The sequence below is a fragment of the Octodon degus genome, unplaced genomic scaffold, assembly GCF_000260255.1.
Source record: "Octodon degus isolate 3935 unplaced genomic scaffold, OctDeg1.0 scaffold00105, whole genome shotgun sequence".
NCBI lineage: Eukaryota > Metazoa > Chordata > Mammalia > Rodentia > Octodontidae > Octodon > Octodon degus.
In genome coordinates this window covers 1,203,370-1,217,156 of record NW_004524681.1, presented here as the reverse complement: position 1 = coordinate 1,217,156, position 13,787 = coordinate 1,203,370, and the positions used below count along the sequence as shown (strand labels likewise).

Here is a 13,787-nt window from a genome sequence, read left to right as displayed (position 1 = left end):
TCTTTCAGCTCTCTTCACCCTTCAGGTGTTAAATAATCAGCTAGAAAAGGGGCGCACCTGCCTCACACCCTGCGTTAGCCGGCTTGGGGCTCCTATGGTGACCGTGTGCTCTCCATGGCTCAGGGCTTAATCCTTCCACGTGGTGTCAGGCCAAAGTGGACAACACAGGACAGCCTGGGTTGGCTGACAAACAGGAAGCTTTCTGTGTGTGTCACTCTTCAGCTACACCAGAACTCGGCTTCTCCAGAAGGACGTGGAAGCACTCAGTCACCTCTGGGGGCTGCTGGACGCTCCCTGCCCTGTGAGGCCAAGGGTTAGTTTTGCACTGTGTAAATTTCAGGTCTCTCTTGCAGTGAATTCTCCTTGCCTTCACCTCTCCTCTGCCTTTTTCTTTTTAGAAATACTAATGATGGAAGTAGATTGGAGTACAGCGGCACCACTGGCCAGTCAGACTCTGTTAATTGCTTGATTTTATCTGTTCTAGAACACGAGAAGCAGCGGTTGTGCAAGAGCACCGACTATATGAATTTGCACTTCAAAGTGAAATGGTTTTATAATGAGTACGTGCGCGAGCTTCCTGCCTTCAAGGACGCGGTGCCCGAGTACTCCCTGTGAGTAGAGCTCGCCCCCATTTGCTCTCAGTTCAGCTTCATGAAATTGCAGCCACTGTGTGCAGCACTTTGGTCTCCTCACACAGTGTTCTCTTGAAAGTGGCGTTCCCATCGCAGAATCCATGGCGCAGCAGGGTCCTCGCGTCCCTGGGAGCTGTGGCTAACTGTGCCGGAGTTTTCAAGTTTGCCTTACTTGGACATTCAACCCACATGCGGAAATACAGACAGGATGTGGCTCACTTATGAGATTCTTGCGTGCAGAGTGCTAGGGTGCAGCGGGCTTATCCTAATGAGGGAATTTGCATGTTGGCCGGTATAATCTGACAGTCCCTTTAATTTCAACCTCTCACTGTCTCAGAGACTCACATTTCTGAAATAGATATCATTACTTTACCAGGAACATTTTCGTTTGTAACTCACCTCTTCAGAGCACAACTGCAGTCACAGTCTGTCTTAGCTGTGGTGGCGTGTGCCCCCGTGGGTCTGCGGTCCCCTCCAGAGACGCAGTGTTGACTTCAGGAACACGAGCACAATGCAGTAAGCAGGGTCGCACAGAAGAGGGACGTCACCCTGGGGCTCCACAGAGCACCCACAGATGGTGCAGCACTGAATGTCACAATCTACTCTGCTCATGGCAAGAGAGAGCGGAAAGGAGAAAAGCAGGATGCAAGTAAAAGTTCTGAGTGTGCCGACGCAGTGTAGCTGGGCACGCAGGTGACGGCCACGGTAGCAGCGCTTGTCTAGTAGGTCCAAGGCGATTTTGCAAAACCAGTACAAGGTGACATAGAATTAATGGTTCTGGACTGGATGATTTTCAACAGACGCTGAGAAGCTGGCCACATGTCTGTCAGGCCCCAGAGAGACAGAGGCGTCAGAGATTTCACAGTTCTTGAGCAACGTCACGGAGACACAGCAGCTTCCTACAGCCTTGCTCCTGGACATGCCAGGACAGAAAAGGAGGGGGCCAAGAAAGGCATCAAAGCAGAAAGGGACGGAGTTACTGGCCAGAGGACACAAGGCATCCATTACACGGAGGGCATAAACCCAGGGCCTTGGGGCACAGCATGGCCGCCTTCGCAAGTGAAGTGTGTTGCATTCTTGGAAATTGCGAAGAGTCAATTCTGCGTGTTCTCACAAGAAGTCCGAAGTAGGTGGCACGTCACGTACACAATTTAGCTATTCCACAGTGTGTATAAGTCCAAATGTGTTGTGTAGAGCAAGGATCTACACGTTCGTCAATTAAAATCACTTGAGGTACATAAGCTGATGTAGCTCCAGGTGGAGGACCTGCCGAGTGTGTGTAAGACCCCAGGCCCACCGCGGGACCACACGGGCAACACAGTAGGAGGAGAAGTGGGTGGGAGAGGCGTTCTGAGGACAGTACTGCAGCACGTGCTGGACACACAGGAGGATGGGATGAGGGGAGGTGCAGCCTGGGCTGCATGCTGGGGGGGCCCAGCCTCGGAGCGGGAGGGGGGGTGCTCCTCGCCGGGCGTGTGCTCCTGGCTCTGTCTAGGTGTACCAAGGGGCTCACTGAGGAGCAGCTGGAAAAGCTGAAGAGAATTAGCACAGAGAGCAGGCCAGGCAGCCAGGAACTGAGAAGTTGGGGTCCCTGCGAGCGCCTGCTGCACAGGGCCCCATGGCTACCCCACCCCGCCCCCTCCCTTGGTGCTTTGGCAATTCGTAGCACCAAACGCTGTTGGGGCTGGCAGGGACCACCAGCTCACACTCACACCAGCTTGCACCTGCACCAGCTTGCACCTGTACCAGCTCCTACTCACTGGCTCACACCCACATTGGCTCTCACCCACACCGGCTCACACCCACACCATCTCTCACACCAGCAAGCACCCACACCAGCTCACAAACCAACTCACACACCAGCTCACAGTCACACCAGCTGGCACTCACACCAGTTTGCACCCACACTGGCTCACACCCACACAAGCTCACACCCACACCAGCTCGCACCCACACCAGCTCACAAAGCAACTCACACACTAACTCACACTTACACCAGCTCACACTCACACCAACTTGCACCCACACCAGCTCACACTTATACCAACTCACATACCAGCACACACTCATACCAGTTCACACTCACACCAGTTCACAATCAGAACAGCTTGCATCCCATACCAGCTCCGCACCCACACCAGATTGAACCTACACCAGATCGAACCTACACCAGATCGAACCCACACCAGCTCACATTCACACTAACTCACACACTAGCTCACACTCACACCAGCTTATACTCACATCAGCTCACACACCAGCTCACACTCACACCAGCTCACAATCATACCAGCTGGCACTCCAGTTCACGCCCACACTGGCTCACACCCACACAGGCTTGCACTCACACCAGCTCATGCCCATACCAGCTCACACTTATACCAACTCACACCAGCCCACGCTCACACCAGCTCACAGCCATACCTGTTCATAATCACAACAGCTTGCACCCACACCAGATCACACCCACATGAGCTCACACACCAGCTCACATTCACACCAACTCACACAGCAGCTCACACGCCAACTCAAACACCAGCTCACACTCACACCAGCTCACACCCACACCAGCTCATACTTATGCCAACTAACATACCAGCTCACACACCAACTCAAACACCAGTTCACACTCACCAACTCACACACCAGCTCACACCCACACCAGCTCACAATCACAACTGCTTGCACCCCACAAGCTCGCTTACACACTCACACCAGCTCACACCCATGCCATATCACACATACCAGCTCACATACCAACTCACATGCCGGCTCACACTCAGCAGCGCACACTCACACCAGCTTGCACCCACACCAGCTCACACAATAGCTCATACCCACAGCAGCTCATACTCACACCATATCACACCCATACCTGCTCTCACCTACATTAGCTCATACCAATTTACATTCACACCAGCTCACACTCATTTCAGCTCACACTCACACCAGCTCATGAACCAGCTTGCACCCACACCAGCTCACACAATAGCTCACACCTACACCATCTCACACCCACAGCAGCTCGTATCATACTATCTCACACCCATGCCAGTTCACAATCACACCAATTCACACCCTTACCAGCTCACACTCACACCATCTCGCACTCACAACAGCTCTCACCCACATCAGCTCATACCTACTCCATCTTGTGCCTTCACAAGCTCGCACTCACACCAGTTCACACTTACCAGCTCATTCTCACGCCAGCTTGTACCTACACCAGCTCACACTCACACCAGCTCGCAGCCACTCCCAGGCTGGAGGGACAGTATCAGTTTGCAGGGCCCCGAAGGCCCCCTGGACTTGTGGACCCAGGTCCCAGTCAGATCGGGTCTGGAGACTGGCAGATACACACTGTAGCCACATGCTTTTCCCTGGAGGCAATTTCTGATTCCTGGTCTGCCTTAGTGTGGAGACCAGAGCAGAAAACCTGAAGCAGAAAGCAGGCACGAAGAGAGCTAGAACCAAGGGAACTTCAGCAGCAGCACAGTGTCCAGACATACAAACTAGAAGCCAGCTCTTAGTAGACAAGAAGGACCACTTTAGCACTGTAGGCCTGCAGGGCTCTGCTGGAAAAATGAGGGGAAACCAGAAAGAGGCCATTTGCACTGGAAACAGAACAGCCTGAAGCCCAACCTTGCCTAGATCAAGGTGCTTTCCTGAATTCTATCTGCAAAGAAAACTGCAGACCCCTCTGGAGGAAATGGTCATCAGCAGGTCCTATTTTTCATAGTTAACTTATAATTGCCTATCAGGTGCTACAAGCGACAGGACACAATGGCTGGAACCAGACACAGACCTCACAATGCTCGCACCAGGCATGGTGGTGCACACCTGTAATCCCAGCGCTTGGGAGGCTGAGGCAGGAGGGTAAGTCTGAGGCCAGTCTGGGCTACAGAGCGAACTGAAGTCCAGCTCAAGTCACACAGTGAGGCCTTGCCTCAAAAAACATAAAACAAAATTATCTGGAGAATATTAACAGAAATGTTCGGCCTAAAAGAAGACTGAAATGGAAATTATAGAACTGGGACAATGATAGCTCAGTGAGATGAAATAGATGAGGGTGACAGATACAGGAGGGGCACCCGAAACTGGAAGATGGGTTGGGGAGTCAGAGTGCGGACAGGACTGAGGACCGAGGACCGAGGTGTACAGAAGCAGGGACTGGAGCAGGCGCGGGAGCACAGCCGCCCAGCCCTGCACCTCGCGACGGCACTGCAGTCAGCAGCAGGCAGTGAATCACATGGCAGGGCTGCGCCGTCCTGGCTCGCACGCGTGTGCTGCCCTGTGCTCCCCAGAGTGCGCCCTGTCGGCGAGCAGCGCAGGGCTGCGCTGGGCACAAGGAGGCAACGGGAGAGTCGACCTTGGCGCAAGTGCTGCAGGCCACAAAGGCACCATTCGCAGGCTCCATGGAGCGGAAGCAGGAGGCATGCGAGAAGGTACCTGGTGGTGCCTTCACCGTGTGAAGCTAGCTCTGCCGAAGAGCCGGAAAGCCTTACAGTGTGTTGGGCTCAAGGACGATATTCACCCAAACATGAGAGCGAAGGATTGGTAAGTCCCAGTGCAGAAACAGGAAGAGGAAGAAAGCTTTTGGTTCTGGGGTGGAAGCCAGGCCCTGCACTGAGCGACATACCTCGCCCTTCGACTTAAAAATGTTTTGAGACAGGGTCTGAGTGTCCCTAAGTTGCCTGTGCTAGGCTTGAACTTGCAGTCCTCCTGCCTGGGTCTCCCCAAGTGCAAATATCACACATAAGCCACTTTGCATGATCCAAATTCCAGAATACTCTGAAAACGGAAACAATGGAACCTGGCACATTTTGCAGAATACAGAAAACAGGGAAATGTGTAGCTTTAATTTCATGTATCTGAAAGGAAAAAAGGACAGTAAGCTAGTAAGTATTAGAAGAAACTTCGAAATCATCAAATTACATTATAAGCAAGTAGATGAAATAAAATAGCCAACATGGACTGCCGTGAGCACAGCACGGGACACACATGCAAGCCAGGGTGGTGCAGCCCGCTGTCCGGCACGCTGTGTTTTGTAAAAATACAAAACATAGTCAAAAGCGTTTTTTTCCTTAATTGTTAAAGACTAATAAAGTTTTAAAAAATATAGCAAGGCCAGTGTCGGGTGAGAATTTCCCAAATCACCAATACTGGGAAGGGACATAATAATGATCCTATAATAATAAAAAGGTAAAAAATTAAAAAATAAAAAGGTAAGAAAGTGTCCCAGTACATTTAGAAATGTATATAAAATATGTAAGTTCATTTTGAAATAGAACATATTAAGTTGACATAAAAATATAAAATCTGAACAACCCTATTGATTTTTTTATGGATTTAGTACAGGGTCTGCAGGGTCTCACTACACAGATCGGACTCATAGTGATCCTCCTGCTTTCTGCGCAGACCAGTAAATTGTGAAAGGCCGATATGACATCAGCACGGCAAAGAGAGGCCCTGGGATACTGCGTTAGTTAAAAATCACTGCAAGCCCTGCATTTAAAGAATAATGGAGAACAATCCCTGTGATCATTTCACTAAACACAGAATAATAATTTGATAAGATAAAATGTCAGTTCGTTAGAAAATGTCTTCAAAATAGGATATTATCTTAATGCAATAAAAGACTCCTCAAAACAGCAACGATAAGCTTTCTTAAGTATCATACTTATTGGAAAAATTTAAGAGCTTCCCTTTAAGATAGAACGCGAGACCCGTCTCACGCATCACGTTGCAGCCGTAACCAGCGCAGTGAGCCAGGAAAGTGACCGCAGAGCGGGCTTGCAGGGCGCTTCTCGAGGGGGCGTGGAGCCCTGGGTCCATCCCAGCACGAAAAGAAAAGAAAATTAGGATTTTTAAGAACAAATAATGCTTCTCCTTCATTCATATATGACAAGTGTATCGCTGAAACCCAAAGGAAGCTGATTTTTAAAAGTGAAGGTGACCAGTGTGCATCAGCTTATTACACGCTGTACAAAAGCCACAAAGACTTACACACGAGCCACAGCATTCAGGTGGCAGTAAAGCTGCCAGAACAGGCGTGGTGAAACACGGGGCGGAACCATTTGTAAAAGTAACTGTAACAATATTAACTGAAGGTTAAGATGGACTGAACAAAATGTATAATGTTCCTAAATAGATCAATTAGTATAAAGGTAATAGTTCTCAAAAATTAAAATATGCAATGCTAAAAATTCTAGAGGTTATTTTTGTATAAACTAGCAAGCTCGTTAAAAGATCTTATATGTCTGCCTTGCAAGAGCAGGGTCCTGAGTTTGGGTCCCAGTACCACAAAAAATAAAAAAAATAAAAATAAAAGGTGCTTGTAAGATGCAAAGGGCTAAGAATATCCAGGCAAGCATGGAGAGGAACCCGAAAAGCTGGAGAACAATGAACGGTATTGGTTACTAAGACTTTTCAAAAAGATAAGTCACTGAAGGTATGTGGTGTTGACAGAGCAGCCAGTGAGAAAACCTGGCTCAGAGCCGGCGTGGCACAGTGTGGCTGGCCCACATAGAGACACCCGCGCTCCATAGGGCGGGGTGCCACGGGGTGACCTTGCCAGTAAGTGGCACTGGTCACCTGGGCATCCGTGCAGCAGCAGAAGCCAGCATCTCTCGCCCATTCACAAGGCGGGCTGTAAGTCAGAGCTGAGAAGGGAGAGGGAGGCTGACTCAGGGCCAGGGTGACGGGCAGCCACTCAGCAGCACCAGTTAAGGAGGGCGTTGGTGCACACAGCCCGCGTCTGTACTTCCCCGGAGAATGAAGAGGGAATCGCAGAGCAGGCCACAGAGCCACACTCATCTGAGGTAGCGGGAAGAGAGCGAGTGGAGGGAAGAGGGAAATCGTAAGATCTCTGCGGCAGCGAAAGTGGGAATGGAGCATGCAGGGAGGTTGTCAGGTCCAGCTTGCCCTCGCACTAGAAGAAAGCGGGTGCTGCCCCTGTGACGGCAATGATTCCCTTCTAGGTGGTTCGAGCCTTTCGTCATGCAGTGGCTGGATGAGAACGAGGACGTGTCCATGGAGTTCCTGCACGGAGCGCTGGGAAGAGACAAAAAGGATGGAGTGAGTGTGTCCCTTAAGTCCCTTAAGGTCAGGTGTCCTCACCCTGCCCACCTGCCAGCTAAAGGGAAGGTGTGAGGCGTATTGCTTTCAGTTCCCCAAAATAAACTTAACACAATCTCAAGGGCTGGTCAGAGCCATAGGAAATTGCTTAAATTTAAAAAGAAAAAAAGAATCAATCTCCCTGTGCCCTGAAGGGCGTCCCTTCTTGGATCAGCCCAAGGCCTGCAGGTCCGGAGTGGTCCAGGGCTCCAGGCCTGGGCCGGGGCCTCCGCTGCCTTCCAGCAGCTCGGAGTTTGCACTCTCCCCAGCACAGGAGGAAGGAGAGCAAGGGAAGAACCGTGCCTACACTCAGCAGTGGAAAGCCAGCTAGCAGTGGCTTCCCATGGCCTCGGGTCCACTGTGATCTCCAGGAAAGGTGGTGACCCTTTGAAAGTGAGCGAGTGTTCTGTGAGGGGCAAAGGCAGGCAGTGCTTGTGCAGAGAGCCGGGTTGTGGGTGTGGAAGGCTGGAGTCGCTCCCTGCACCCACGTGACCCTCGCGGTGGCTTTGCCTCCTGCCCACAGTTCCAGCAGACATCTGACCACGCACTCTTCTCCTGCTCTGTGGTTGACGTCTTTGCTCAGCTGAACCAGAGCTTTGAGATTATTAAGAAGCTGGAATGCCCTAACCCTGAAGCACTGTCTCACCTGATGCGAAGATTCGCAAAGGTAGGCTAAGGGGAAGGAGGCGTCCCGCGGTTTGTGGGCCCCTCCCTGGCCCCTCTGTGGCCTGCACAACGGTTTCCTGGGCCTCCAGATGCTCTCTGGTCATGAGCATGTGCTTACGTACACTTGCTCTGCTGTCAAGTGGGCTGATCATCCTCAAAACCCACCTGCGCTCACAGCGCTGACCTGCCCATGAGCTCGGGAGAGGCCAGCACGCACGGCCGAGCTCTTTCCGCTTCAGGGGTGGCGCCTGGCCACTGATGGTGAGCCTTGCCACTTCTCGCCCACGATGAGAAGCGCGTCTGAGCAGACACCAAGCACAGAGACGTGGGGACTCCTGAGAGCTGGGCTCTGATTCCAAGCCAGCCGGCAGCGGTCATGTGGATCTCAACAGTGTGGTCGGTTTTCGTGAATTTAGTTACCGACTTTGATCAGCCAGATGTCTCTTAGGTGTCTCTGCTTCTTCAGATGGAAGGTGCCTTGCTCTGCACTTGCAACTCTGCCAGCAGTTTTGTGGGACATACAAGGAATTAGAGGAGCAGTCTCTACCCATCAAGCCTTAGGATAAACTAAGAGGAGGGTGACAAGGGAGCAGGACCCATCCTAGGTGGAGAGGGGGCTGCTGGGAGTGAGCAGGAGGAACTTGGAGGATGGAGAACAGAGGCTGTGAAAGCGAGCCGGTGGCCCTGGGGTGAAGGGAGGCCGAGGAGCCGCTGGGGGCAGGGGAGGAGCCGCTGCAGCCCAGGGCAGGGAGTTGGGTGGGGAGGAGCCGCTGGGGACAGGCAGGCTCTGTGTGGGTGTCAATCATTGATCTCCTGGTCTCTTAGGAAATGCTGGGCCTTTGGGGTGAGGTAGGCAGCTTAGTGGTGTGGCAAAGGTAACCAAGGGATCTGTCACCTTTTCCTGCATCTCTGCTGTCCTGAGTGCAAGCGTGACCCTGCCGTGAGGGAGGCAGGTTGGGAGTCCTTCCCACCAGGCTGTGAGGGCCACCTGTGTGCTGCCCACGCTGCGAGCCAGCATCTGCACCAAGCATCACCGCTGACCTCAGAGAGCCCAGGAGGGCAAGCATGAGGGCTGCAGGGTCGCGGGCTATGCTCAGGGCAGGGTGTGGGTGCAGGATGAAAGGCCAGACTGCACGCTTGACATTTGCGTATGAGACACAGTAGGAAGCAAGGGAAAGCTGAAGCCTGGCTTAAATGTGCACCTTCCTTTTGGTCAACCTGGGCATCGAACCCGGGCCTCTGCTCTGTGCCACGCCCCTGCCGTGGGTTATGTTTTATTTGGAGGCAGGGTCTAAGTTGCCTAGGCTCAGCCTCCAGAGGCTAGGACTGTGCACCACCACGCCTGGCTTGCTTCGTGCCCTGAGACCTTGCGTCAGGTCCGGGGGCTGCCTGCGGACTCCCACAGTGAGCAGCAGTATCTCCTCAGGGCCCTGAGGGGCAGCAGCCCGGCCGAAGGGCTCGCTCCACGTTCTGTGGCCGGCAGCCAGCCGCCCCCCGCCTCTTCCTCACGCAGGATCTCTTGCCGGGCTGGAGCCTGCGAGTCTCGATCCCTCCCGTACGAGCAGGCCAGTCAGTGTCAGCGCTGACTGGGTGTCACGTTGTTCAGTTGCCCCTTTACAAGCTTCCTGTCTCCAGAGCAGCATTGCCAGGGCTGGGTTGAGGGCACCGGGGCGGGCGTGTGGAGGCAGTGTGCTACACTGGGGCAGGCCGGCCTGCCAGGAGCGCTGCCGATCTTCACCACCCCTAGTGAGGCGTGAGCGCTCAACTCCTTACCATGAGTCTGAGGCCCAGGCCTGCCCACCTGTGAGCCTCGCCCGGCCCTCCCATTGGCCCTGTCTCTTGGAAAAGCATAGTCTGCTCTCAGGGATGGTAAGGAAAGGTCTCCAGGAGAAACGGCGGTGAGCTGCACTGGTGGTTCCTGCTGAGGTAGCTGTATAGGAACAGCCTCAGCTCAGAGATCCACTTCCGGGTCAGCATCAGACACCTTCAGGCAATAGTCGGGGAGCAGTGGGGCTGCTCCCCTGCTTGGGGCCAGCGTAGGGTCCCTGGAAGGACCCTGGCTGGTGTGGGGGATCCAGCCGCTGAGCACCCCGGAGACTGGGCAGAGCAGCCCGACTGCCTTTGCAGAGGCAGGGATCCATGAAGGGCCTGAGCAGACAGCTGCCGCCTGGACATCCCTGTCAGGCTGTCACCACCAGGCGGGCTTCTCTCTGTTACTTAGGAAGACCAAGGTGAACCTGTGGCTGGTGCCAGGTGTCCCCCAAGGCTCATGCTGACATAGGTGGGGCTTTCCCAAGCTGGCTGGATGAGATGTGTGTTGTAGGAAGTGTGTGATTTTGTGTGGCTAGTGGGACCCACAGTCTGGGTGTGGGTGGTGCTGGCCAAAAGCCTGAGCCTGGATGGGATGTGAGTGGACAGAAAGAAGGCCGCTGCTGCTGCTGGCCGCTCCCTGCCTGCCCAGCCATGGACTGCTTCTCCTCCTGATTCCCTTCCGCCCTGCCAGCCTGCCTCGGAGCCAGCCAAATAGGGATTGAAACCTCTGCAGTCGTGAGCGGAAGTCGACCTGCCCTCCTTTAACTTTGGGTGTCAGGTGTTTTGTCTCAATGAGAAAAGTGACTGAGACAACTCCCTACCCCTTGCAGTAATAGCTAGGAGTCGTTTCTCTGGGGCATTCCTGGACAGCACTTTCCTGGTAGTAGGTGAATGTAGTTCCACAGTATGGCCAAGTCTGCTGGAGAATTAGTCTGAATGGTCCCTGAGTCATCTCTTCACTAGCAGCTGAACACTGAACGAATGCCAACAGAAGAATGGGCTGAGGCCACGCTGTGTTGAAGAAAGAACGTGGCCTGCTGCTTTCCGAAGCAGGGTCACGGGAGCGAATGCGCAAAGGCTCCAAGTTAGTATAGTTAGTATTGTAGTACTGTGGCTGTGCACCGCGCCGGGAGAAGAGGGATCCACGTGGGAGGACTCGGCCAGCCCCTGAGTGACGTGCCCGCGGGGAGGCGGGGTGCTGAGCCCTGACCTGAAGCTGCCAGGCCCCCGTGTGGGCAGCCCTGCGGTGTGACTCGGGCACCCAAGTGTGGCCCGGGACTGGGCTGGAGGTACGTAGGGTCACTCTTCAGGGCAGCGCGAGCGGAGGCCGAGGGTCCACACACCTGCTGCTGAGGGGGTGTGTGCTCCGGCTAGCATGGCGAGAAGCGTGGTTGGGTGACGCGCTGTGGTCCTGCAAGCTCCCTGATGCCCAGCTATCACCGTGAGCGTCAGTGAGAGACGTTTCTGGGAGGATAAGAATGAGGGACGTGCATTGAAAGGGGGTTCCGAGCAGGGCGTGTGGCGGCACACCCACAGTCCTGTGCCCCAGACCTGGGCCGGGGGCTGCAAGCCAGCCACAAGCCCGAGACCCATCTCAAAATTTAGAAAATACAAGAAGGGCAGTATGAAGGCCCTGAGTCCAAGCCCAGTGCTGCCAAAAGCAAGCAAGAAAGGGAAAGGGAAAGGGAAAGGGAAAGGGAAAGGGAAAGGGAAAGGGAAAGGGAAAGGGAAAGGGAAGGAAATCTGGGAGACCATGCAACACTCTTCTCACAGTGCAAGACTCTTCTCACAGTCTTATAACATAAAAAGCAAAAGCAAATGCATAAAGTAGAAATAAGTAAACATCATTCAAATTCCTTTTCATCTATAAGTCTATAATCTGTATTTTGTATGAATACTAGATTAAGCTGCGTGACTAAATAGCGTGCTGCTCTACACCAACAGCCAGCCATGGCCGGCATGGCGCTTCTTTGTGGCCCCCAGTCTTGGACGCTGTGCCCTTCCCAGGCATGCCCTGCCCTTCCCAGGCACGCCCTGCCCTTCCCAGGCCTGGGATCCCTGCATAAAAACACAGCAAAACGGTGTCCCTTTCTGGGACTCGGTGTGAGCCACCTACCAGCTGAGGCAGCCAGTGAGGCCTAGGGAGGCTGAGTGACCTCGTGGGGGACAGCGGGGCGGGGGGAGAATGCAGCTCACCCTCCAGATCCCCATAGGGAAAGGCGCCATGTGAAATGCCAGCCCACAGTGCCACACGTGGGGCTGGGCAGAGCCCATGAGCTGTGAAGGGCCCTGTGACCTCGGGGCTCCGGGACAGTGGGCCCTGGTGGGCTGAAAACCAACTCAGGCCTGGAGCTAGAGAAGTTTTATAACGAGACTCCCGCCCTCCCACGGTGGCTTCCGGTGGCCTGACCCTAAGGTTACCAGTGGTGAGAATTCACTGCACAGTGACGCGTTGCCCACCCCATCTGTGTCTTGTGCTTTGCAGCAGTCCTTAAGATGGGCCTTGCTGTCTCCCCTCACTTACCTGCCTTGGCTCCGGCTCAGGATATCCAAACAGCTCAGGCAGGGGTGCGGGTGGGGCAGCCCCACTGCTGTGCCCCAGGCTGCACCTGGCTTCTGGGAGGAGGGAGTGCGGCGAGCCCCCAAACTCCAGTGCAGAAGGCTGGAGGCCGCCTTCTCCTGTGCTGACCAGTGTGGCTGCCCCTGCTCCTCCCACTCATGCACATGGTGGAAGCACAAGGTGGATTCCGAGCCAGTTCTTACCTTGCTGACCTTTAGGCAGTAGATAGGGGCTCTGGGTGGCACAGGACCTGCGCCGACTCCAACCAGTGGCCTTGGCTCAGGACCAGACTGCCGGCTTGTTGGCCGTGCCATGCAGTGCCCCACTCAGGTCAGTGCTGGTGGAGGCTGGGAGGTGTGCTCCTCCCGTCAGCCCTGCACACCAGCAGAACACGCTAGGACCTCATCCCTTCTCATCCCACGCTCTGAATCATCATTCTCCAGCTGCCTCTGAAGAGCTGTGTGCCCTCCCCGCTATCTGAGGTGTGCTGTGCTCCAGAAGAGCTGCCCTGGTGGCCGAGCGTGGCCGCTGGCCCCACTGTCACTCAAGACCAGCACCACCCTGAAGGTCCAGTCAGGAGAGACCTCACCCCTAGCACTCTGTCCTTAGCCTTGCTGGGCCCTTGGGCAGCAGGTGTCCCTGGGACAGTACTCCACCCCGTCTGGCATTCGTGGGGATGTCAGCTCTCACAGTTGGGTGTGCTTCAGAGCCCCCTGGGCCTACAAGGACCCAGCCTGACCGCTGACCCCGCAGACGGGGGTGGATTGGAGCCTTCGCATCCCAGTTTCCAGGGAGGTGTCTGCCATGTCACTGATCCCTCACCACACTCGGCGCCCACTTGGCAGGAGCCTTCCCCACAGGGGCACAAGCCGTAACTCCCCCTGAGCACCGTGTAGTGTGTAGTCACTGGCGTAACAGGAAGGGGTGTGGAGGTCATCCAGGGACTGGGGATTTACGGAGGAGGGGAGCGACTCAACTCTGGGCTCACCAGGTGATGACTC

At 54.4% G+C, this 13,787-nt stretch overlaps 1 protein-coding gene across 2 annotated transcripts in view; it reads left to right on the top strand.

Moving 5' to 3' along the window:
* Positions 1 to 13,787, top strand: part of Unc13c (unc-13 homolog C) — a 429,116-nt gene that overhangs the window by 334,199 nt on the left and 81,130 nt on the right. For both annotated transcript variants that reach the window (XM_023724104.1, XM_004638987.2), the window contains 3 exons: positions 485 to 611; positions 7,613 to 7,709; positions 8,272 to 8,415. In XM_023724104.1, the coding sequence (XP_023579872.1) occupies positions 485 to 611; positions 7,613 to 7,709; positions 8,272 to 8,415 (368 nt within the window). The remainder of the gene's footprint in view (positions 1 to 484; positions 612 to 7,612; positions 7,710 to 8,271; positions 8,416 to 13,787) is intronic.